The sequence below is a fragment of the Mizuhopecten yessoensis genome, unplaced genomic scaffold, assembly GCF_002113885.1.
Source record: "Mizuhopecten yessoensis strain PY_sf001 unplaced genomic scaffold, ASM211388v2 scaffold8123, whole genome shotgun sequence".
NCBI classification, from domain to species: domain Eukaryota; kingdom Metazoa; phylum Mollusca; class Bivalvia; order Pectinida; family Pectinidae; genus Mizuhopecten; species Mizuhopecten yessoensis.
The window spans coordinates 3,745,665-3,772,869 of NW_018407390.1; the positions used below are offsets into that span (position 1 = coordinate 3,745,665).

General features: G+C 35.2%; 2 protein-coding genes across 4 annotated transcripts; one reads left to right on the top strand and one right to left on the bottom strand.

Annotated features, from left to right (window-relative positions):
• Positions 1-3,675: 3,675 nt before the first annotated feature.
• Positions 3,676-20,790, top strand: LOC110455031 (DAZ-associated protein 1-like). 3 transcript variants are annotated; one of them, XM_021504919.1, is made up of 12 exons: positions 3,676-3,799; positions 5,185-5,225; positions 5,532-5,698; positions 6,189-6,233; positions 6,798-6,959; positions 7,439-7,487; positions 9,972-10,054; positions 14,107-14,560; positions 15,561-15,662; positions 19,010-19,192; positions 19,605-19,757; positions 20,526-20,790. In XM_021504919.1, the coding sequence occupies exons 1-12, from the start codon at positions 3,768-3,770 to the stop codon at positions 20,690-20,692; spliced, it is 1,638 nt and encodes a 545-aa protein (XP_021360594.1). In that variant the 5' UTR covers positions 3,676-3,767; the 3' UTR covers positions 20,693-20,790. The 3 variants fall into 3 exon arrangements, with proteins under 3 accessions (XP_021360594.1, XP_021360596.1, XP_021360595.1); XM_021504921.1 differs by lacking the exon at positions 19,605-19,757; XM_021504920.1 differs by lacking the exon at positions 15,561-15,662.
• Positions 20,791-21,538: 748 nt separating this feature from the next.
• On the bottom strand, positions 21,539-25,612 carry LOC110455032 (serine-enriched protein-like). Its single transcript, XM_021504922.1, has 5 exons — positions 25,455-25,612; positions 24,461-24,731; positions 23,818-23,996; positions 23,455-23,618; positions 21,539-23,010 (listed from the first exon to the last, which is right to left on the bottom strand). Exons 1-5 carry the CDS (start codon positions 25,531-25,533, stop codon positions 22,933-22,935), a joined length of 771 nt encoding a protein of 256 aa, XP_021360597.1. The 5' UTR covers positions 25,534-25,612; the 3' UTR covers positions 21,539-22,932.
• Between the last annotated feature and the right edge of the window lie 1,593 nt (positions 25,613-27,205).

The following is a 27,205-nucleotide window of genomic DNA, read 5'->3' on the forward strand; positions in this document are numbered from 1 at the left end:
TGAGGTACTGTGGTAAATTAGCTTCGGCAATCTAATTGTTTAAGTACTCTTGTAAGCGTTTTCTTCTTTGTATTTCTAGAGATTGTTTTACGTCATAATGTTATTGATTCTGCTAGTAGATTTTAAGCCCCAAATGTTGGTTGTTACCTTGTAAACTGATGATATCTTTTCATCTGTATTAGTTTCCTGTCAAAGTTTCCTGTCTTTTTTTAAGCAGGTGCCTTGCCCTCTGTATTTCGTGTGATTCTTTGACGGGTTTATGGTGTGGGATATTTATCTATACCCTACCTGTACGTTTTCTAATGTCGAAAGAGAACATGCTAGCTAATCACGCTTCTTTATCAAAATCTTTTAGAATACGGTTACCCATTAATGATAAGGACATGGACCTGCCTCGTTTGTATTCCGAAGCTTCACACGAATCCTTATAAACAACGTACTGGCTCTTCTGGTTGCTCAAACGAACTATTATCTTGACTTTTTGATGTCCTCCTTTTTATTATTATATCAGGGTGTCGGTCATATTGTGACACTGTCTACTCGAGAAGTGGACTAAATGGAATATGAAGTTTAAAGAATTCAAAACATCTTTTAACCAATCTTGAAAATTCTCTTCTCAAAAATGTTTTCTTCTACCAAAAGTTTTCAGTTTTCGACTCTTTACACTTCTATAGCTTAGATCAAACTGAAGGAACGCGTTTGTTCTCTAAACATAAGAACTTTCTTCTCAGCGAAAGGCGAACAGTGATATCTAACAATATCTTTATTGAGCTCGATAGCAAGATTTCCCAGCAGACCGTAGGCATTGCTACGGGAGCGAAGTGGTTCCCTCTTCTGGGATACAGAGGGGCAGAGCCCAATAAAATGAAAATAAAATAGAGGAAAATCTAGAGCATCTTGGACTAAGGGGATTCATTTTTGTATTTTAAATGAGGGATGGTGTATAATAGGGAATATCATAATTCTGTAACACTCAACTCTTTGTACCGGTGCACTGCTGACTTGAGTGTCCATTGACGTTTCATGCTATGCAACATGTGAGGTAACAAACCATGAACGCCATATCTTCGCCAAAGCAGATCATGAGCTACTGACACGCGAGATGTCATGCGACTGGGTATCATTACTGGAAGTAAAGGGTGTAGAGGAATCGTACAGTATATTCACCAGATCACTCACGAAGCTATGAGAAAAGGTATACCAACCAAAAGTAACAAACCCCGAAGGTAAAAACACCACTAGATATGAAAACAGTTCAATATATCAGACGCAAGCATATTTTGTGGAGGAGATATATGGAAACGAGGGACTCTGGGAAGTACAGATATTAACACCATCATAGAAAAATACAGGAAAAAAGAGGGAAAGCAACAGATCTGATTCTGCCAAAAGAAACTGCAAGAATTTAAGCGGAAACGAAGTGTAGAATATCATAACTACATACAGAAATACGTTGTGAACATGTAATAGGTAGTACAGATACAGAAAAGGATGATATTCTGGCTGACTTTCTCAGCAGTGTGTTTGCTGTAGAGAATGAGGGTCGCATTCCAGAGGTAGTTGTAGCCTTGGGAGAGGAACGCTCAAATGATGAAATATATCAGGAGGAGGGTAAGGAAGCTGTTGTTAGATTTGGACATATTTAAGTCACCAGGTCCGGACAAATTTCATCCAGTTGTATTGCGGGTTCCTACTTATGTGATTCATATTCCACTGTGATTATATTTAATCGGTCATTTGAGTCTGGCACTGTACCAAGGGAATGGGAGGAAGGTCAGATATCAGCTCTGTTTAAGAAGGGAGACAATCTGATTAAAATCATCTGTTACATGGTTCAGGCGTAGTAAGAAGTTAACGAAGTCATGTAACATATGATTTTAATCAGATTGAGAAGGGAGATAGATGTTCACGATCCAGTTATAGACCTGTCAGCCTTACTGGTGGGATTTGTAAGATAATGCAAAAACTAGTTAGGAAACAGAACGAGGCACATATGGACAAACGTCATTTATGTAGTGACAAACAATCATTGGACAACTATCCTAGACAAAGGAGGTAGATAGCAGCAGTGTACATAGATTTTGATTTGATAAAGTGCCTCATAAGCGTCTCATAAAGAAGCTTGAAGCCTTTAAAGAACATTACATGGATGGAAGACTTTCTCAGTAACTGGAACAAAAAGAATATGTGTTAACGGTGAATCCTCCAATCGGCCATCCTCGATATTCAGGGGTTACGCTCACTTTCGCTCTCTACAGCCCTGGAATATGTCAAAGCAAAATGAAGGCACGAAGATAACTGTTTGATTGGTCTCAGGTAAAAAACAACTGACCAACCGCTAGGCTGATACCTGTACTTTGAAGATTACAAAGGAGAGACGCCCGACTTCAAAGCATGTCAATTTTTACCGTTACGTGACCGCAAAATTCTTTTGATGTATACATATCAAAGGATCGAACTAGTCTTCTTGTCTCATCAACAAGCACACCGAGCCTTAAATTTCGCTATTACATATTCCAGGGGTGTAGAGAGCGAAAGTGAGCGTGACCCCTGGATATCGAGGATGCCAATTGGCATCAAGTGACTAGTGGAATCCCATAAGGTTCAGTCTTGGGGCCGATTATTTTTGTCCTATTCATTACGATCTTCCAGGGTTAGTGAAATCAAATGTCCTGCTATATGCGGACAACACTTAAGGAATGATTTTTATTTTTTCAACATTTATGAGGTCATAACAAAAATAGATTTTTGGACATATTTTACATGAATTGCTAACGCGATTCATTCAATATGACCATAAACCCATTGTTGTTATGCCCTCATAAATGTTGAAAAAATAAATATCATTCCTTATATTTACATTGACGAATCCTTTCAGTGGATCGATATAACAACGAATAAAACAAATAAACAGGGTTTGTTCCTGCTAATACAAGTCCTATGAAGATCGCTTGAAAGAGCTTAATTATCATTGTAAGTTCAGAAAGGTACGGGGAGATCTCATTGAGACCTTCAAAATACGTCATGGTATCTATGACAACAGAGTTACAAGAGGGATGTTCCAACTCAAGGACAGCAGCACTACAAGGGGTCAATATCTGATAATAGTGAAACAGCGGAGTAGACAGGAAATCTGAAAGCATTTCTACACAAATCGAGTAGTTGACATATGATATAGAGCTAAAATTGTCAATAGATTAAACAAAACGGTTTCAAGGGACAACCACTTCAAGATTCATCCTGCAATTCATGACATTGAAACTCAGCTAAACCGGTGCAGGAATAAACCCAGAACCGACAAAGCTACAACAGCGTCGGATCAAAATCATATTAAAAATAGGGGTATTACTATAAAAAGTACTCTTTTATAGTAATACCATTACTTTTTATATGAAATATTTCTCCACTGATTTACAGTAAGAATTTCAAACACCTGCGATGTGTGAACTGATAAACTTTTCTATTGTTTTACATAATATTGATGTGCGATTTTTAACTAAATCTTGCTGGTATAATTGTATTTGTTTCATTCCTATCTAGTTAATATAAATTTGAGTCGTTTACAACTGAGAAAACTTGTGATTTCAATGGCTTGTGGGAGTAGATTTTGGAAATGGTGGCGTGCTACCTTGTCGTGCTAGAAAATGGATTACCTCCCTTCCCCCCATCACGTGATCTCTTCAGCGGCCATTAATTCTTCCTTGTGGGTTGTGAGCAACAAAATTGGTCAAAATAACATCATCACACAAGAATAATCACAGGTTGCAATGTCACAAAAAGGGAACAGAAATGAAGCAGGGTAACTAAGTGTTGTATTTATATAGATTATTGATCGATTCAATAGCGCAGTGCATAGTTATTTATGATAACATCTCGCTGAAATTACGACCGGTGAACGGACGCGGTGGAATGTGTGCATGATAGGCCTAAATCTTTCTCAAGACGTCAACTAATATTGACTGCCCCTTAATAAGAAATGTTAATTTTAAAAGCGATAAAAATACTTTTAAGGCCCAGCAGGGGCTAACCGGTGATACATCCAATACTGAATCCTAGCCGTTTCGGTACCGAAGAAAAACGTTGGATGTTTCATTGTAAAATTACTGATGAATCTTTAATATAGAATAATATAAGCAAGTCTCAAAACAGCACAGTCTTCGTGCTGGAAATCTTATAAAATATCAAAAAGATTTTGGAAAGTAGGGGAAATTGTTGCAATTTCGGGCGAGTATACAATTTTGTATACTCGTCTTTTTAGCTTTACACCTTTTTAGCTGCCAATATAACTGAACAAAAATAAATTTTGTATACGATGTTCATTTTATGAAACATTTCACACGTATCTTAACTTAAACTATTTTTTTCTCAATCGATTGCTAGGTTTTATAAGAAAATAAACATAAAGCTTATTAAGTTAACTTTAACAGTTAGTGAACACTTCTTGCTTGGTACCAATCAACTGAGTGCTGAAACAACCTCACTTCCCCTGCTCATTCCCCAAACACAACCACACATGGTTGGACTAATTAATGTTTACTGGACATAAACCACTTTTGGTGGAGTTGCTTTTTTATTTGAAAAATGTGAATATTGAACATAGGATTATGATCACAATTTAGCTTCACGCTAGAGGGAATATCCCTTAAACTCCCAATGGAGTGGGAAGGTAGGGGCTGCTGTTTTGATCCCCATGGGAAGCACACTTCTCTTTCCTGTTACAAATTATGTCTGACTCTCCCTGTTTTGTCGAGTCCTTTATTGGATTCAGGAATAAGATACTCTGCAAGGAATATAACCACCCTGGTTTGCAGTGTAATTGTAAAAGGAGAGATATTCAAGCTGAAAATCTTAACGTGGGAGCTTAAATTGTTGGAAATGTTGAGAGTTGCATAGCCATAGATGTTGTACAAATCTGATGCAGCAGACAGTAATCGAAGTAGTAAATGAAGTTATTGATATCACGTTGAATAGTAGAAGGACTAACATGTTTTCCATACATTCAAACTATGAAAGTAGTTATCATGACGTCATGTAATCTAGCCAAGCAGATTGAATAACATTAATATTTCAAGTGATGCAGTGCCTGTACGAGAATTAAAAGGAGTGAGGGCAATGTTTTTTGAAACATCTGGCGTTTGAAATTTATACAATGAGTAACCATCCTTCTTTATTTCGTTTTTGTAGGAAGCTGTTTATTGGAGGACTCAGCTGGGATACAGATCAAGGTAAAATAATCTAGATAAGCTTTCTACATCTTAAGTCTTCTGTCTATCCCAGAATGGTTGTTTTTAAACTTTTTTTCTGCACCCTTTGGACCAATTAGTTCAGCATTGTCAAATGCAATCATGTATTTGTAAGTGTATAACCTATAACTGTATCAAGTGTTTTGGAAGTCATAACTGGCAATTTTCACAAACCATTCACCTATTGACCCTGCTAAAAGGACCTGGAGATAACTGCTTCAGTCTTGATTGAACCTGATTGCTAGACACCTGTTGATGATTTTTTGATAGATGTGTTTCTTTGTTTAGATACCCTGCTGAACCACTTCAGCCAGTATGGTGAAGTGATAGACTGTGTGGTGATGAAGAATCAGACCACTGGAAAGTCAAGAGGTTTTGGCTTTGTTACCTTCAAAGATCCTGTATGTGTGGAGACTGTTTTGTCCGTGCAGTTTCACCAGATTGATGGAAGACAGGTGATTTTACGACCTGCTAGTTTTGAATCTGGATATACAAAGAGACATTTTCCTATGTACTCTTTCTGTGCCTCCTCCTTCTTGCTGCTAAGTTTTATGGACTGGTTGAAGTTTTAGTTGACCATTTTAAGTTAAAAGCCATGCCAATTAATGAAAGCTAGTGATATAAATCTGTCTTAAAATCAGATCATTCTGATAAATGCATTCTTAAATATGCTTTGTACAAAAGCTTTTATATAAATTATCAGTTAGGATTCCAATTCGCTTTCAAAGATAATGTTCTTGGACATTGCTGGTTTTATAGATAGTTAATTTAATCTCACTTCTCTGGGAAAAACAGTTAGGACAAATATAGGCAGCAATGAGTATAATAAGCATATAACTGCCGAAGCCATGAGATAATAAAAGACTATATATAACAATATAGTTTCTTGTCGGAGACAGTAATATGAAAGGAAGTTTAAACATACTGTTCCTATCTTAATTTCAGGTGGATGCCAAAGCATGCAATCCAAAAGGAATGAACAAGCCGCCGGTAAGATAGTTTTGTCCTTATAAATATTGTTCTCCGTATCAATTCATATTATTATATAATGTATTGAAATACAGTATTTTCTTCTGGTATACGATTAACCTCCAGTTACTTCAAATGGCAGGAAGTTTGAACACATCTATATTTTACAATAAAAACCACAATTTCTTGTCTAGCGATAGGTTGAACCCTGCTTACCAACCTTTTGGATTGTTCAAATACAAAATATGAATACTGAAACACCAAAATTATTGATTCATTGTGCCAACAGCTATGAAAGATAGCCAGTCGATAATTTCATGTAATTAAAACAGTTTGACAATATTTATTTGATCTTGTTCGATCTGACCGTATATTTAATTATGGTATTTCTGTAACAGATACTGTGTCGGGCAACTGATGTCATTACTGTTTTCCATTCAGCCGAATGATAAATAATAAGAGCATTATATTGAATGAATTTCAACTTTGTTGATTTTTCTTGGACATCAAAGCAGTTAAATGAAGTCATGACATATGCTATTTTTATGTATCATTTATTTCTATGCATGATTTGTGTCCGTGTAGGGTGGTGGTCCCCGAGAGGATGGAGGAGGCCCACGAGGAGGTGGAGGAGGCCCACGAGGAGGTGGAGGACCAGACCCAGATAAAAATAGGAAAATATTTATGGGAGGACTGCCAAATGTAGATGAAGATTTTCTTAAAGATTTCTTTGGCAAATATGGAAAGGTATGTTTACTAAAACATGCATATTAAAAGGTAATGTATAGATATTGTGTTAATTCTGAAGTTAACAGTGTAAGTTCTGGTTTTATAGTGAATGTGCTTTTATACCCTTGCAAAGAATGTTTATGTGAGGCATACTAGAATCACCCTGGGTTTGCACCACTTGATTTGCCAGCCAGCTGAGCATTACATTGTTAAGTCCTAGGCCTAACTTTTTTCATTTGACATATCATATCCTAAAATTATTGATGCATTGCTATACTCATATTAATGGGTTACCTAATTTATAGGATTCATGGACAAAGGGAACGGTGAATAGATAACAGGTCCGCACTGTAGCCTGCGAGTGGGGCCCGGATCATTATGCCTGTTCTCAGCAAATATATTTTTGTACTTTTAATAAACTTTTGCCAAACATGATGTATTTTTTGCACCTCCTGATCATGAACTATTTGTTTAAGTTCACCTTTATCTATGTACAGGTGCAAGATGTTACCATAATGTACGATCAGGTTCAACAGAAATCACGAGGTATGTATGTCAAAGAATAGAGATTCAAAATATATCTAATTCTTAGTCCTGTTTCAGCTTCTTGACAGCTCAGTGTTAATATATGAAACATTCTTTTTGTTTGCCAAGAGTTTTCCATTATATGAGCAAATCCTTATATGTTACATTCCAAGAAATGAGAAGTTTTGAATTCATTAATTTCTGAGCTGTCAATGAAATTTTCTGAATAAAAATAGAAGTTAAGTAAACATAATAATTCTATTAATGGTCTCAATTTTCAAAAACAAAACTGCTGAAGCACATCTTAAATCAAACACAAGTTGTTTTTAGATTTGCAACAAACTTTTGAGAATTGTGTGACAAATTGCAGTGTATCATAGATATCATCTGTGATCACAGAAATGTATCCTCTGTTTCAAACAAGAAACATTAAAACAAACATCAAGCATACTGCAATTTGTAATAAGTACCATTCTTAATAAATAAAGGTAAGTCCTGAACTATTATTTAATTTTACTTTCTCCTGATTTTGCAACAGTATTTAATTTGCTGCGTTCGGAATTTGTTATTCTAAATTTAATGTAACATATTATTTAATATTAATATGAATGTTTAGCTTATGTTAAAATAATATGAACATTTAGCTTATGTTAAGATAATAAGGGTTATAAGTTTAAAGTTATTAAAATAAGATGATGTTGGTCTTAATAACACAACATGTAACTTTTACAAATCACTGATCAAAATAAAACTGTCTGTTTCAAGGTCTATACACAACCTACTTTATGGTTTGCTGTCCGTTTCCCTTTAGCTATATTTCTCCACTTCAAAAAGAGTTGATAATTTAGTGGTAATCTATCATATATCACTACAATCTATACTCATACTGTCAACCTCCTTTCAGTACAGACAAGTAAGGATTGATTGATTTCTAATTAATCCTTAGGATACACCGTTAATGGGTCACTCATCAGTAGGAATCTTCAAACAGACATGTTTTTATTTTGCCTTATGTAGAAGTCTTTTATTGGTTAAATATCTGTAGCTTATATTACAATTATTTAAAGAAAGTTGGAAGTGAAGATAATTTGAACATATGAAACTAAGTAATGTATGTAATATATATATAACAGTGTAATATTCCTGGCAGATGTTGACATTCTGTAAGACTTAACATTTGCATGTGAGTGCGAGTATTTACTACAATATTGTGACTATAGCTGTAGTTTTAGCTGGTTTACATAATTCAAGATGCATTTGAATTGATTTTGTTTGGTGTTACACAAACGAAGATGAAGAACTCCTTACCTTACTTTACAAAGACTTTGATTTATGGTATTCTTGTGTCCTAAAATATTGAAGTTCATACGATACAAGTGAAATATTCAGTGACATTTTAATTGATATAAGAATTGTTAGGTTTTAGATATTTCTTAATTGGTATTGCATGCAACGATTTTGTATCATTTCATTATCATGGTACCAGAAGTAATCATGTTTTAGTACATGAAACAACTTGGCTTCAGACATATAATTAAGAAATCCATAGTTAAACATACATTTTACCAGCATATTTTTCTAGTTACTCGCTTCTCTTATTCGTATAAGTTATTTGTCATGTAGCTATGAAAAATATCTTATATTCTTATTATATGATCATCTAACTAGACTTCAGTATTCATATTAACTGAACAATTTTAAATTGCTCTTTTTTTCTAAATTTTTGTTATTTATTTGGAAAATGTTAACTATCCTTTTTAGGGATAGCTTCTCATTTCTTTAATAATAGATTTATAGTTAGTATAAAACTAGAAAAAAAAGTAAACTTTATTAATTATTTTGTATATTTTCACATATATTCATTTGTGAGGTGTACTTTTTGTATCAGCATTGTATGTAACAAATACAGAAAAAGCTGATTCAGGGTCATACATTTTCGAAGATATAAAATATTCAGGTTTTAATTTTCGCATTCTGGCGATTTGGAGAAATTTCTCGTTACATGATCCTATCGACCGAAATCCTGCATTTCAAAGGCTGTGTTTATTTTGCTGGTATTTTTCAGGCTGAAATATTATGTGGATATTCTATAATTGGCCCCTAGTTTAACAACATGTTTGCATATTACTTAACAAATAAAGGATTTTTGTATTGCTACATTGAAGTGTGGTAGATTAAGAAGTTAAGTCATTAACATTAGTTAAGTATGTTACTAAGGCTTCAGAATAAAAACATATTAAGTTTTGCAGGAGTGTGTATGTGTGTGTGACTTGTATTTAAAACAATTGAACTTGCTTTAATTAGACGTGTGCTTTATGAACATTCTTCTGCCAGGAATATTGATGAATTAGATGTTACATTTATAGGTTAAAGATTCCATATGTCCTAATATTCTGTTGATTTTGCTGATGCCATGTATTGATGTTGATTAATTAATTACATTCACCTTTTTTTACCTTGACCATGTTGCTGCAATAGTGCTATTTTCTGTACTTGGTTAATTAGGATTTGGGTTTTTGACATTCGAGAGCGAAGACAGTGTAGTAGGCGTGTGTGGAGAACACTTTGTCAACATCAGTGGCAAGAAGGTTATTAGTATACACAACTCATTCTAGATATGACAAGAAGAAACAGAGTTACCTCCCATCTCAACTTTTTCATGCCAAGTGAATTTTCTGTTCATTTTTAACACAAAATATTCAAATTTTACTTCTCTACGTGATTATGCATGACTGTATTAAACCCAAAGGTGCATCTGTAAGTTCACTGAAATAATTGAAGTATTACACCTTGGTTTGCAAAAATAACATGAGATGGGAGATAACTCAATACACTGGAGTATTCAGGTAATATCATGTTGAGACTTATTTCTATTTGCCAGTATGATATTTTGATTGATGACAGTTTTACCTGGTCTGTAGAACATTGGCTGCAGTAACTGATGTCCATCCTCTTCCCTCCTGGTTTTATTTAGTCGTGGAATTTAGAAAAGTTTACTATCTATATAATAAATTATTAAAATAGCTCATAAAAGTATACAACTCCACCTGTAAAACTGCTAACAGACATTGGATTTAGAATTTAATTCAAAAAGTGTTTGTTTTTAATTTGTACAACCTAGTGTTTCCATTTGGTTTAAAATTTTACCATTTAAATCAGTTGATTTAAGTTGTACAATAATTACTAATACATATCAAGTTCATAGTATTTGGCCTTTTCAGATGTCTGTTTGTGATAAATTGATAACAGTATATAACAAATTTGCTGTTGGCAGTGTTGCAGAGATTTTCAATGACTTTTTAACAAGTGATATATTGTTAAAATTATAGTCCTAAAATACATAAAAGCTTGCTTACAATCTACATGTACTGTTTTAGCTAGAATGCTCCATCAACGGGTTCAATTTTAGGAAGAATGAAGAAATTTATGTTGCATGCATTACATCAATGGCAGATTTCTGGAGTCCACTGCAGTACAATTATAAGTAAACAATATTGTGTTGTGCTTAGATGATAATATAACGGTAAAATAAAAAATAAAAAATACCATGAGTATGCTCTCAACAAGCTCTAGCAAAGGTTAACAATATAAAGGCCAGTGTTTATACTCTGATCAAGTGGTGGACTTGCTGCATTTGCTATTGTTAAATTAACGGTCTCTGTGTGAATACACCAACTTAGGTATGTTCTATACTGCTAACAAGAACAGACAGTGTGAGAATGTTCAGAGGATAAGTCATGACACCTTACTTAAACAGTTTTCAATGTTACCTGGGTAAAATAAATATGGGGTTTTGTCCCAAATATGAATTATTTTGATCAATTCACAAATCACATCACAAAAAGCATTCCATTATGAATATTTAAAACGGTTAAGTACCTGGAGAATAGTTCATGATCATAATCAATGCAGGAAAACATTGGAACACAAAGAAAAATGGATATTGAAGTCTTTATGGATTTAAAAAAAATGATGCAGCACAAAAAGTTAAGTGTACAGTATCTACTCAGTCACCCTTCATCACAGGAGTGACCAGTGCAGGGTATGTACTACACAAACAAAGGTGTGAAATATGTACAAGTTGGCAATATAACATTGACATGATTTTAGCTATGTTATAAGCAAATATTCACTTATTTATACATGTATGAAATAAGGGCTTTACTGTGAAGGTATTGGTTTCTAGAAAAAAAGAGCTTATTTGCTTTTGTAAGTGGGCATGCAACTCCCGAGTCTGAAAAGTGCCAAACATATTGAAACTATACTTTGTTCAGTGGGAGTGGGACTCTCTACCTTAAAAGTAATGATTTATCTGCTGGGAAATACAGTAAATTAGATAGATGCTAAATGGTATCTAGTTATTCTTCCTGCATTAAACCATGTAGTTATTAGTAACATGACATAAGAGTAATTTCTCTTGACTTAAGGAAACTATTGCATTATCGCTAAGAATCCTGCTCGTATGTCCTTCGAGTCCTGATTCCCTAGGCCATACCATGTAGTAGACTATAGGGTGGATTTGGTTTACACTGAGTATACTGATATGTGGTATAGCGTACAGAGATGAAATATAAGGCATTTACACTGAAATAAGTTAGCTGTTAGAATTGATACACTGTACATAACATTTTGAGACTGCATCAATTGAATTTACAAAAATGTTACCAACTTGAACATTTTTAGATCGTTAACTTAAAAAATATAGTTGAGGTATATATATCCATGACATATTAACTGGTGCACATTGATTAAAAGCAGATTAAGAATTTAATATTTTATAATGACATCATAGGACACATCACACGTTTATATATGGTAGATTTGTAGTTTCACTGGTTACTGAGTACTAACCCATTGTCCTGTATCTTTACTTCTATCACTGTGTGTGTGTGGCCATCTGCAAAGTATACCGTGTTAGTGTTATCCTTAAGATTACATATACCTCCTTTACCAGCAAGTCTGTGAGTGTTGGTGGTGGACTTGCACAATATATCAAGTTAAAAAGTCATTCTAGTCATAATATATCTTTGTGTGTCATAAATATTTAATCTTGACATACACTTCTCTATAAACATTTTTTAGATACATGTTATTTTAAAACACATGTTATTAAGGTCAGACTAGGTCTGCAATACAATAGACGTACAATGTGTTTTATGACGGGAAATTTTACATAAACTTAGCTTTCTTTCATTATGATCAGCTTACTGTTATGTGGTTAGGATAGACATGCTGTAAATAGCATGTTCTGTTTCTAATTCATGGTAATATGTAATTCTTGTTATCATTAAAGGTTCTTGGTACTTACGAAGCTGAAAAAAATATAAGTTATGAGTTGGGTAATGAGTTGGGTAAAGAAGTATTCTGGTATGATTTGGAAGATGCTGCTGTAAGATTTTGATTTTATGAAGTAAACAACAATACTACCGAGTCCATACAAGTGAGAATATTATACAAAGACAATAACATTTACCATAGGACATGGTTCTTTATGGTTCATCACTATGGTTACGGAGTTGATTTTTATCACTTTGACTAACAACATTTTGAATTTTAATTAGAATTATTAACAACTTTTCTCTTTCCATGTCCATGGTATTATTTGTTATGTCTATATCTTGCCTAGTAGAATTTAGATAGTCGTATGGTATGCTCCACAAGCGGGGTGAAATTTCTTTTTCAAGCTATACTTTTGTACAAGTTTAAAAGTACAATGATTGCAGGGTATTAAGATAGTTCCGTTGTTTAGTTAGAATTTGATAGCTAACTATTAAGATTACTGGTACAATTTTCTGATGTGCATATTAAGATATTAGCACATGTTTTGTGATTAAGGTTTTAGATTAAATGATAAGATTTTAACTATTATAATTGAGTAGTACCTCGCCAACACTCTTGTATTTTAACTACAATATAGCTGTACACAAAGTACACATATTGTTTACTGTCAGATTGCATATTAGGTCTTGTCTGGCTTAGGGGAGGAAGAGGATGGACTGATCTGTTAGAATGTCAAACAGATGTTATTCACGTTAAACAAAACAAAACAAAACATAAACTTTTAATGATTATCATGATTTCACAGTTTCTTCTTCACAAACAAAATTCTTACGAGCCCAGAAAAATGACATTGGCTTTATGAAATTCAACTTAAAATTACCTGCTTGACATTTTAAAGAGAGCTTAATATTTGCATGTATCCTTTCTAATGTGTAATTGGTCTAATTAATTCATGTGGTTTAGTTCTGGTAAATGTTAGAATCATGTTCCTGTATCGGCCCATAATCTATGTGTGATATTTAGTTTAACTGGCAATGGCTAAAACTTATTTGTTGTCAATCTTATTAAATATATATTAAGAATAGTTAAAACAAAAATCATTACCAGCTATAATTAAATTGACTTGTATCAAGATACTGGTAATGATTTGATTTAGAGATTTAAGATTTATAATTTTAATGATAAACTGTTTGTAGTTATTTATAGAGTAAGATAAGTCTGAGAGATCCCTCTCTGTGGATGCTTTATACCATTAAGGTATGTAAGTTTTTGTAGAGTCGAGCATATTTAAGTGACTGTGACTACTACTGTATGCATGCTCACATGTCGGCAGTATTTACAATGTATTTAACTTCTGTAGGTTGAGGTTAAAAGAGCCCAGCCCAGAGATGGGAGGGGTGGAGGCCAGGGTGGTGGCGGAGATAGGGGCAGTGGTGGTCCCATGCATCGAGGACCAATGATGGGACAGGGCATGAACCCTCCACCAGATGGAGACTGGGGGCCAGGTGGAGGGAACTGGAACGGTGGCGGTCCTAGGCCTGGACCAGGAGGTCCAGGGGGACATGGAGGACCAGGTGGACCCGGGGGACCTGGAGGGCCAGGAGGATTCCCAGACCATTTCCAACAGGGCGGATACCAGCAGGGATTTCCACCACAACAACCCCCACCCCAGCAATCACCACCACAGGGATTCAACCAGAGCTATGCTCCGAACTCGTACCAACAACCACAACCCCCTCAGGGACAACCACAGCAGCCAGGCTTTCAGCAGGGAGGCTGGACTCCACAACCAGGGGCATCACCTGGGCAACAAGGTAGGTCACTTGAATAGGTGACTGTGTATCAATTCTAACAGCTTTAAGGATTAACAAATTTCATGCACTTTTCTATTTTGTTTAGATATCTTCACATTCTAGTGTTAAGTTTATGGTAAAAATCAAGATGGAGGTTGGGGGTAGTTGTGTTATAGAAATGAATCCTAAGTAGTTGGTTTGTAATTTCTGTTTCACTAGTCTTTCTGAATTCTATCAACATTAAGTATATATGTATACCTAATGTTTTTGCCTATAAATATTAAATGATTGTATGGCTACTAACTCAAGTTATTCACAATGGTAGACTGAACGATAAATCCGAAGTAAGTAGTAGTAACTTTTACAGAACATCTTCTCTATACTATCTGAATGAGTGCCGTAGTCAGTTGCCACCTCTTTTTGACCTTTTAGGTTATATACTTATAACTCAAGTTAGGATTCATTTGAATCAAATGTCTGATAAAATCTTTTAAATGATCAGACAACATGCTAAAGATTTCCCAGTGAGTAGTGGGTGGTACTGGGTCTGGAGAGAAATAATATATGAAGGCTGTTGAAGTTAAAAATATATTGTAACACATCATATATGGGGATGCCATATTTTCTGATAGAGCCCTTACACTTGAATTGGTATATGCATAAATGATGTTATATATAAAACTTATTTAGTCACTAAATATATCGGACATTGGTTCATAATTAATGAGTATCGGTGATGTCACTGACAGATTTTTAGCTCTAATACATGTATAAGAGTTTAGCCATAAGGGTGACTTTTGCACACTTAAAGGTTACACAGACATGTAAATAGAATTATTCATGTAGTATGATATGTTAAACATGGTGACAATGAACTGTAAAGTGTTCCTAGTTTTATTATATGTGTTGTATCTGCTGGATCATGTATTTTACATTGTTGTATATATACAATGGGTATTGCGAAGTGTTTGTGGTTTTGTTACATGCGATACACCACTGTAAGAGGGTGGATATTTTACAGGTGGCTGGCCCCCACCAGCACCGGCCCAGCCCAGCACACCTCAAGGCCCTCCTCCCCCTCCCACGCAGGTCCCTGCCCAGGCCCCTCTGCCCAATCCTGTTGGTATGTCTAGTTATCTAGCTGCATTCCATCAGCATGTTTTTCAAATTCTTTGGATTCCATTGGTGTTTATTTCAAGTTAAACGGGCTAGCAGTTGAAGCATCCAGTGTCTGCTTATATTGTTGATAGGTTGTTATTAGATTTCAAGATTGATAGACCAAGAGTGAATTTAATTACAACGAAGCCTCTGAATTATTACGATAGCATGATATTGAAACTTTTTGTGAGGTTTTATGACAGTTTCAAAGACTTAAACACTCGCAGGAACCTGCCTCAATCAGCATTTACACTTTAGTAGAAAATACATAATACAAAAATGAGCTGCATGTTATTTTTAATGAGATAAAAGAAAGTACCCGGTAAAAATTTGGTGTTAAATATAAATGGAAGTTGGTTCAGTTGTATTTATGTTCAAGTAGAAATAGCCTACTTTTTTGGATATCAATAGTGATTGCTTCAGAAATAATCTTATTTGCTGCAATAGACTTTAAAGTTCGTGTTGATCAGTTGATTTAAGTCAGTAAATTTGTGAAGCACTAAACCTTTTCTATTTCTTTTTTAGCTACATTTTGTATGTTGTTTTGTATTGATTTTTTGTCTTGTAATGTGCATGCTTTGTAAAAACACAAGCCTATATCTGTATCTGTGTTGTCTATCTGTAATTAGGGCCCCACATCGGAGATGCGAGTGCCCTATATAGTAATCACCGAGTCTGTCTGTCTGTCCTCACGTTCATTTCTGAAGATTATCTCGTAATCAAAAAGACCAATCTTTCTGAAATTTCACATGATAATATATATGTAGATGTGCAATGGGGTTTTTAAATTTTCTAAGGTCAAGGTCACTGTTGCTAAATGTAAGCCATGTGTGTTACAGTCATTATCTCAGAATCTAAAAGACTAATCTTTTTGAAGTTTTATATTTATTATGATTATTATGATTCAATGTGATATTCAGATGTGTAATTGGGATTTTAAAAGCTTCTGAGGTCAACGTCACTTTTGCTGAAAATAAAGAATGGGGTTGCAGTCAGGCTAATGACAGGGCCCTTGCTGACTTGTCAGCATTCTTTTTCTGTCCTATGTTGGTTTATTGTCTGATCTATGCCTCACAAAAACAAATCTCTGGACCTGAACATTCATTTGAGAAAGTTCTAAATCAAACAGAATGTTCATCCCTCAGTCAGTTTGAATGGATCAATGTTCTGGCAACATAAACATGACATTTTCTGTAGACAGTGTCAGCTTCTTTACTTACACTATACAGACTGCTGACACAATTGTTGAGACTGTTTTAGCTTTAGTTGAGATGCCCTTTAATGTTGTAGATGTAAGTGGTTAGATGTAGACTGTTTTAGCTTTTTTATACTGAATATTATTGCTGATGCTGGTGTGTGTGTATATTTACAGAAAACAACCAATATTAAGTTAGGGGTGATATTCTGCAGTCAGCTTGCATTTGTCCCTCCCTCTCTCCCTCCGTATGTCTGTTCATGAATAAAAGCTGTCCAAACAAATCTTTTAATGATTAAGCCAATTTCAACAAATCTATGCATGATCTGTACACTGTATTTCTCCAGAAGGGGAGATTGTGTACATTCCCCCATAAATTCGATATTCTGTCTATATAACACTACCAATGCCCCCTTTTGAGAAACACTGGTATACATCATGTAGTTGTGCTTATACATGTATTATTTTTTATCACCTGTGATAAACAATTACTAATGGGGTCTATTCGTACGAAATTTACCTTTCTGGAGCATAAGTGCAAACCGTCAAAGATAATTGTGCAAAACTTAATAAATGTGTTGATCTAGTAACCATTTTTGTTTTGTTACCATGGAAACATAGCCAAAACTGTCAAATTCGTTTCTAGAGCATAACTCCAACACCATCAAAGCTAACACTGTGAAACTATACATGTATCGATCCAGTGGTTCAGTAGTGCCTTATACATAGAAAAAACTGCCAAATTCACTATTTCAATAATACATTTTTGTGCTTCTCATGTTTAGAAATTTGTTGAAATATTTTCACTAAAAGGGGAATTATATTGAAATTATCAAAAGTCTAATTTGGTAATACACAATTTAGAGACAATAAGTTGGAAGTCTGAAGTAAAGATTAAAATGAATTGCAGTAAAACTGGAAAACTCACTATAACACAAACCCTGAATTTTGGAAAATATTTTCTAAAACTCGCTTGGAAGGGGGGATCTGAATGACTATGTGATTGATACATTGGGCATATACTTTACATCGAATAGTCAACTTTTGATTTTCAGGATTCAAGATGGCCACCATGGCCTTTGATTGGTGGAGATGATTACAGTTATAACTTAAGTTCTGTTAAACCAACTTTGTTGATAATTGGTTGCATTGATAAATAAGGAATATACTTTATGTGTAACAACTGACTTTCAAGTCTTGGGGTTCGAGATGGTTGTCCTGGCCTCTTGTTGGAGGATGTATTAATGCATGTAAATTTAGTTTTGTAAGGTGTATTTGTACAATTCATATCAGCTTCATTTGCAACTTTTGGGATAGCTTGGAAGACACTGGTAACAGTTCCTGTTTAGATTTTATTGTATGAGAACAAACAGCCTATCATATTTTTAACATGCTTTTATGAAATTTTGCACCCATTAGCAACACTTAATGGTTATTGCATTATATTTTCAATTTTAACCATTTTCTTCGCAAAGCAGGAGGGGGTAACCAGTCAGCCTTTGGCTTACAGCTCTGGTTTATGTATAGCCTGTTAATTTCTTACTTACCAGTTACTTTCTATTTTGTGTATCATACACCTTGCTATGTTTTGTTGTGTATATCAATACTCACATATTATTTTCCGTATATGTACTGTACTGTTTATGCACTTCTTATAAGTTTTTATCCTTTGAATATATACGAGACTTGCTACTCATTTATTGTAAATAAGCATAATAGTATTGACAGATGCACATAATGATTTTAATCTTTATTAATTATAAAATTTATTATCACTTCATAGTATATAGTTACATTATCTTGTTTAGTTCTTCTGGTATCATTAATATGCTATTGTTTGATTTAAAAATTAATGCAAGCGTAATATTGAACCTTTTATTTCTTCAGAAAAGAGCAAAATAAGTCAGTTACAGAAAAGAGCAAAATAAGTCAGTATAGTGAAGAGAAATTGTAACTGTTGCATGTTTTAAGCATAAATAGTAATCAAACTTTAGCCAGATTAAATAAGAATGACATTCGATTGATTATAGAAAGTTAACTTAAGCCGCAGGTCAGAACAAATTTTTATTTCAATATTGCTTCCTTAGTTAATCCCATCTTTGTCTTTTCTATTTTAGCGTACGGAGGACAGCCCCAGCAAGCTTATGGACAGCAGGCAGCAGCCAACAGCTATGGCGGACAATGGGGAGCGATGCCACCTGCCACACCAGCCCAGACCCCAGCCGTGCCACAGCCCCCTTCCCAGGCTAGCTACGGAACCTATGGACAACCCCCAGCTGCACCGGGTGCACAACCTTACGGTATACAACCTCCTCAGCCCCAAAGTCTGATGACTGCCGCTCCTCCTCATCCATTTGGTGAATACAGTCAGTGAGTCGTAGGCTTAGTGAGATATATGTCCCCTACCTACTTCTCACTTGTTAAGTGTAGTCACAGTGAGGGGAGCAAAGGCAACCAAACTTCTTTACATTCTCACTAATGGAGATGAAGGATTTTCAAAACTCTCATCTTAACAGATTCCAACATGTTTAACCATCTCCTTCCTTAGCCAAAATGTAGTGACAACTTAGATGAATGTTTTTTTATCTACAGAGTTATGTCCTTAGTCTGAAACGTTCAGAACAACCTTTATGATCATCATGTATATAGAGTTAAGCTTTGTTAATAACTTAGAAGACTGTGCTGCAGTGTTATATTTACTTTCATTTGTAGATCCTAGTCAGCCTGGACAGCCCACGCCTAATGCAACCCCAGCTTATGCTGGTTACAACCCCTATGGGACCCCTCAGGCCCCGACAGGTGTACCAGACCCATACGCACAGCCAGCCCCAGCTGGAGTTCCTGCACAACCAGGGGCAGCTCCAGGTATAGATCCCTAGAGCCACGGTCGCTAATTGTGGTCATAAGAACAATCATATGTGGCCCCTCCCACTAACTTACCACTGTCAAACAGCTGATTAGGGCACTTCTGGTTTGTAGTCTCTCCCGTCCATATTTCTCGCCACCAAAATTTGCCAATTTAACGAGGCATTTTGTACCAATGTTATTGGCTGCATGTGTTAGGTTTGAGAAACTATGTACTTCTAGTTCTACAATGGTTGTCTACTTACTTGGTCACACCAAACACTACACATGGACTGCACTTTAGTTGTGTACTCGGTTTCAAAAACAAAGAAATTTTCAAAGCCGGCTGTTGCTTTGGACACAGAATTAGGCATGATTTGGGTATATCTTTTGGATATAGCTTCAGATGCAGTATGAGATGCTTTAGGTATGCTCTACCGAAGTATTCATCAAGATTAATGGGAGATTAATGTAGTCATCAACAATTGTTTAGTACTTTGTACTTCAATATCCTGTCAGTGTGTTAAATACAGAACCTGTTCTACTTGAGATTGTGTTCTGATAGAAGTAATGGGTATTTTAAGCTTCTACTAAAAATGGAATGGATATTTGGAATTTGTTCTGTTTTTATTGTTTTTTTCAAAGGATAGTCAAACTTACCAGCATCTTTTTTTTTTAATTTGGAAGTTTGTTATGTGACATATTTGTTTGTGATGACATAGCATTTACATTGCAGATCAGGTGAAAACATTTCTGCATACCTTTTCATAAAAAAAATCTGCCTTGTAGGAGGTTATGCTGATGCTGCTGGTGGATTCGGAGGTGTGGCACAGCCTGCAGGGGGGTACCAAGGACAAGGGGATGCACAGCCAGCGTACGGGTCACCACCAGCTGCAGGAGGCTACCAGAGGGCCGGAGCAGCGGGGGCCCAGAGCTACCATCCGTACAGACGTTGATGTCACAACCACGCCATGCCTTACTCGGATCATCAAATCAATCATCGTTGGAGACAATCTCACTTCATGTGTACATTTTTCATCGATGCTATGTAGAAATTTCAGTGAAATTATTTGTTAAAATATTTCATCCATTCGTCAACCCAAGGTACTGGCTGAGTATTCCATCTTGACTTGATGGGAATGTCAGTAAGATTAGGGCCACCTTGTGGTCTCTAGGAATGGAGGAACAAGATAGATTGATTTGTTGGACAATAATATTTAGGGAACTGTGCATTCCAGCTTTATTTTTCTCTTGTTTTAATGGTTTCATATTCATTGTCAAAATAAATAGTGGTTAAAGCACTGAAAAAAAATGTTTGAACTAGTGTATATTTTGTCAATATATATCACTATCTTGTGCAGTTAATTGAAGAAATTCAGAGATACCGGTAATAATGTATGTAGGCGGCGCTATACTGAGCAATGCGTTGTAGCTGAAGTAGAGAATTATACTAGTGAATACCTGTGCTAAAGGTACTTTTATCCTGTGATTAAATTTAAGTATTCTTCTTCGGGTTTATCATGTTTCTGTTAATTTCTTTTGGTTTATCTGAATAACAAATGTATTTAAAAAAAATAACTGTGTTACAATTAAATTGTAAAATTTGACCTGTATTTTTCCTTTGTGCTCATTTTGTCTCATAACAGCAGATAGTTTTTTCTCATTAAAAAATGGGACACATTTCTTCAAATATTTTATTGAGATAACATCACTTTTATCATGAAGAGACTAGTAGGCAGTTTTGGTTTGACTTTTATCACAAAGCGACTAGTATAAGATTTGATTTGATTTGACTTATTACTAAGAGTAGGTAGTTAATATATTGTATTTGCTGTAATTTTTCAAACTGTTGAAAGTATTTAACTTTTATTCAAATAAAAAATGTCCTTTCCCCATGGAGGAAATATTTGGAAACAATTCCCATCCAAATTACTGGAAAACATCCCCATGGAAGGATGTTTCCCAATAATTTTGTGATAGGAGGGTTTTGGAGACCAAGGCAACACTATATAGGTTACAAATAAGTCAAACCTAATGTGGTGGAACGTCGGAAGTGGGGATATTGTTTTAATGGATCAGCTCAAACCTCAAATGGACAGGGTTGTAGTGTTTTATATGAACGTTTTAAAGCCTAACATGTTGGCCAATTTTACCTGTGTTTTTGTAAGGCAGCTGATCTCCATATATTATTGCAATCATTTGAAAAGTATTGTCATCCTTGATCATCATACGAAGATTCCTAAGTGTGTTTTGTACAACAACAGGTACAAGAGACATAAAAAGACGAGACAAAGTTTATTAAGAAATCATATACAAGACAGCATTGTGTGTTTTTGTTTGCCAATTATTCATATATACAGTTAACTTGAAATATGATGTCTGTACAGATTTGTCCATGTCAGTTTTTAGCAGAGACGTAATGAAGTGAAGGAGTATTACTGGAGATGTTGTTTTATATGTGGACTATTCTTGTTGTCTCCAATAGGCTTTGACAATGTAAGACCAGTACAGTGGTAACAAAGTATGGAATACATGTGTTTTGTATTGTAGTAACATCACAGTAGAACATGTATTGTTACACTGAAAACACATAAGAGTTTATAGGAAAAAAGAAATAAAAACTAGAAATCAAAAATTAACATTTGTTTTATTATTTACAGGAAACATAAAATGGTATGATAACAGCACAGTAATTATAAAAATTAAGTGTCAACGTTTGAGAGTATTTTGGATTGCCCTAATCTTATAGCACTGTAATTTAATGATAAAAAAACAACATCCGTGTGTCTCTGTACAGCATACAATGTATAGAACAGTTGTTGGCAAGTGTCTAAGTACAAGGCAATACTGGAACAGTTGTTGGCAAGTGTCCAAGTACAAGGCAATACTGGAACAGTTGTTGGCAAGTATCCAGGTACAAGGCAATACTAGAACAGTTGTTGGCAAGTGTCCAAGGACGAGGCAATACTAGAACAGTTGTTGTCCAGTGTCCAAGAGGACAAAACCGAGAACAGTTGCTGATAAATGTCCAAACATAGCACACAATGCCCTATCATAGGTGTCCGGTATGGCAGGGGACATGTATCTGACCCACAGATACCTGTAACTAGCACTTGTAACAGAGTGGGTATCTCACGATTACAGTCGGTGATAATTGTCACTAGCACTTTTGTGGAAATATTCTATGTGGTGTACTTCATACTGCTGTCTCTATAGCCACTTTCTTGGTAGTTGATGTCACTTTCTTGGTTGTTGATGTCATGAAATGCTGCATCTACAAAAAAAAACAACACATTTTAGAGGGTGAAAAAAACTTTTTTCAATGTTTCATATTCAAGGCTTTTGATGGAGTATATGCTACTTAACACAAATCAATACTCTTTACTTTGTGACTGAATTGTCTCCCTTATTTTTCGAAATTGAGATTATACAATACTGTGTGGACATTAAAAATGTTAATTGATTCAAGTCTACACTAATATTTAATATTGCCCTTACGGTAGGACTCTGTAAAAGGAGGTTGATGTCCCAGTATGACAACATACATTGACAGCAAACACTGGCTGATCTTGAATTATACTTGTCACATACGTTTGTTCTGTAGTATCTTTGAATTATCTTAGTGCGATAATTAAACAATGTTTAAAATCAGTGTGAAACTGTTAAATGCCAGCAGAGTATTTTATCCTGTAGTGTCGACATAAATCGGTATGCTTACCTTGGTGAATAACTTGATGCCGTATCGGTGGTGTATGTACTGGTTAGCACCCCTCTGTATGGTGATCAGCGACTGAGGTCGTGTCTGGACACATCGTCTGATATAATCCAAACAAGCGGTCTTCAAATCGTCTAATCCAAACTGTCTTGCACCGCAAAGCAAACCTGGTAACAAAATGACAGAATTCAATGTAAAGCTATCATTGTTGGTGTTGTCAACAAGGTTCATAAAGAAAAACAAAGTCATTGCATCTATGTTGTCAGATGTAATCTGAATACACTTGTATAGTGCAATTTATATTGCAGAAGTTCATGAAACTGAGGTTTCTTAATGGTATTACTGCTGACTGTAATCAAAACCTACCTGCAACACTTCTGGAGTCTACATCCACAGAGCCACAGTGGATGAACTGTACTATCTTGCGGAAGTCCTCGGGCTGGTACTTATTCACTTCAATGGTCAAACGGGATTGTCTGGGCTTTCTGGACTTCTTGGCTTCTTTCATACAACGTTCATTCTTAAGGATAAACTGGTACATAACCCTAAAACCATAAACAAGTTGTTATAGAAAAGGTAGTGATAGATTGTGCAATGGATCACAAAGGAATATTCTCCAAACATATGTTGGTTATTTGTTAAGGGACATTGTCTCGAAATCTGCCGGTAAAATGGTACAAAACAATCGGTAAAAAGTTGAGACCGTATAGTGACAAGGACCGGAAGTAATATATACTTATAACCATATCTTGTATGTCTTCTTGTCGTGTGCATAATATATATGATTTATTTCGTCAAATTTCATTTTATAAATAACCGTCTTAGCGGTGCGATGCCTCAATTGTTATACAGCACAGGGATCCTCGATGAATGATATCTATGCACCCTTAACAGTAGTGTTTCCTTTTGCTTGGGCATTGTAGACTCTCTGAATTAACATTTGATAGGATTCTGTCTAAATGAAAAACGTTGAACCAACCCACATGGTTGTATGTATGATGAAGCTTACCTGCTACGAGTTGATAGAATAGCCTTCACTCCATGGACGGGGACTTTAGTTGGCCCTACGAGAAATGTGACGTCACAAAGTTCTGGCATGGATAAGATGTACTTCAGGTGTTCACAGAGGGCACTGGTGTTCTGGTACTTCACGTGATCACTGCTGATGTTGTCGCATTCCAAGCCCATTCCGTCGTCGACATCTTTGTTGTCGTCGTTGTCGTGTGGGGGAGATGATTCGGAGTCCGATGTATCGGCCGAGTCGTAGCCAGAGGAGAATCCTGAAAAAAAAAAAGGGCATAAGTTATTTTCAACATTCATTTTACGGAATCCGTTAAATCTAGAAATCTTTCATTGACTATGGTCGTGGATATTTGTAATGTTTCCAAAACAAGTTCTAGATGTCACTTAAAAGTTTTCAAAGCGCAACAATGAAAGGTAGCATATATATCTTTAATACAAATGATAAGTACAATGTGTAAGGTTGCATATATCCTTTACTTTGTTACAAGTTACAGATATACTTTGTAATTTATCATTAAAACTTAACTTACACAAATGACAGGTATAAAATGTAAATTTTAACAAGACACATGCATAATGTGTAAGGTGGCATATCGCATAAACATAAATCACATGTGTGAAGTGTAAGGCGGTGTATGTTTTTAATTCTGATACTTTTCACGCTCTTAAAGTAGCATATCGCCTTAACTCTTACATAAATCACAGGTATGATTTGAAAGATTTATATACATAAGGTAGCATATCACCTTAATTCTATCACGAATTACGGGTAAATGTGTAAGATAGCCTATATACTATGTAAGGTAGCATATATCCTTAATTCTATAGCAAACTATTTGTGTACCAAATTATATTTAATGCGTAGGGCAGCACATTTAAGGGAAGTAACTCTTATAAGTCTTGCATAAGACTGATAATTTCGACACCGATAGTTTTCCAATTAAACTCCCTTTAACAAATAATGCATGTTTAACATTTACCTTCAGACTCAGGCTGGTCGCTCAAAAGGCCCAGGTGATCACTGTCGACAAGTTTGGCGGTAGAGTCGGTTCTTTCCATCGTTAAGATATATGTTGACTTGTGTTGTATTGTAGAGTATTGAAAGAGACGATTGTGGTGAATGTGATGGAAATTGCGATTTTTATACCATTTTTGACAATTAAGGCAAAGACGTATAATACGTCTCTGATTAAGGTAAGCAGTGACACGGAGTAGATCAGAAATGGTCACTTTCCCTCACTGTCGAAAGTGACCGCTGTCTAAGCCACGTGCGACCGTCGCGTGACAACTTGATGTGTGTGTTTAACGCGCGTTGATCTGTTTTGATAACGGATTCCAAGGTGACAAGTCAGATTAGGATCTTTTGACATAGGTTCTGATTGTCTAAGAAAGAAGTAATCTAGCCGGGTATCTATTCCTTGTAAACAATAAGTTGATTATGTAAACAAACAGGACTGATCTATGACGTTTAAGTAAACAGGAAATACTCGCCGTGTAACCGGCCCTGCGTTTAGTTATTGGATGAAATTCATTACTTTCCATCAGAAACATTGGAATGTTAAGGTCATTTAAAAAGAAGAATGTTATATGCATACGTAACTCATGTTTAAAAAAATAGGCAATTAATAATATTATTTATTTAGCCGTCGGTTCTTAATTCCAAAATGTACAACACCTACAATAATACGTATTTCATGTAGTCAGAGTTTTTCCAAAGCCTCATAATACCTCAAACATTTATTTACCTCCACATACAACCAAAGGTAGGACTCTGATATTACCATTCTGTGTAACGGGAGCAACATCATCAATTGTATAATTTAGGACTAATTAGATTTGTCTTAAATTATATAGCATTACACACATAGGTACACAGCAATGCAGCCAGCGTGGATACGTGTATACGTTGTAAGTTATGTCCAGCATTGTAGGACATTTTACCCGTTAATACAATAAAATTATAAAAATGAAATTGTATATAAACAATTTCGGTAGATACTGTATTGATACTCGACAACATGTCAGTAAAACAGACGTTAGATATTGTGGAGTGGGTATCTGTCCGATATTTTGGCAAACGTTACTAGAACATATTTTCGATATGGATGATAACTTATGTATCATTTACTTTTTTGTTTAGATACTTTCTATTTGTTTCTTAACATTTTCGCTTCACAATTGCCGAACATACGATTTATTGGAGTGTGTACATTACCAGGTTGTTACAATTAGTGTGTAAACTGGTGAAATGTAATACTCTAAAATCAAGTTACAATAATTGGGTTTATTAACCTGTAGTTTTGGATACATTTGTTACCAAACTTAAGCCTTTTATTACATTAAATACCTGGGGTGAAAGTACTTATCATATTTAATTACGGAAATAAACCGATAGCATCAGTCGGCCGATGCCGATTGAGATATAAAGATTAGTGTACAATAGGTTTAATTGAGGCATTACGTGAACTAATAGGAAAGTTTAGGTGTTTTATTGTTCAACAATAACAAATTTTGCAATCGAACTACAGGTGCGACAAAGTGACCTGTTCGCATGTACGTATTAAAACTTTATTTCCGACATCAGCGTTTCTCATTAAAACACCTGTTTCTCGTTGGACAGGTAGTGATACAATAGCGTATTGTTGTTTTTGATGGACTCGATCGTCGGTCCTATAGAAATGAATGTAAGGGCCGTTACATACCAATCATGTTCGTGTAAACAACTAACCTA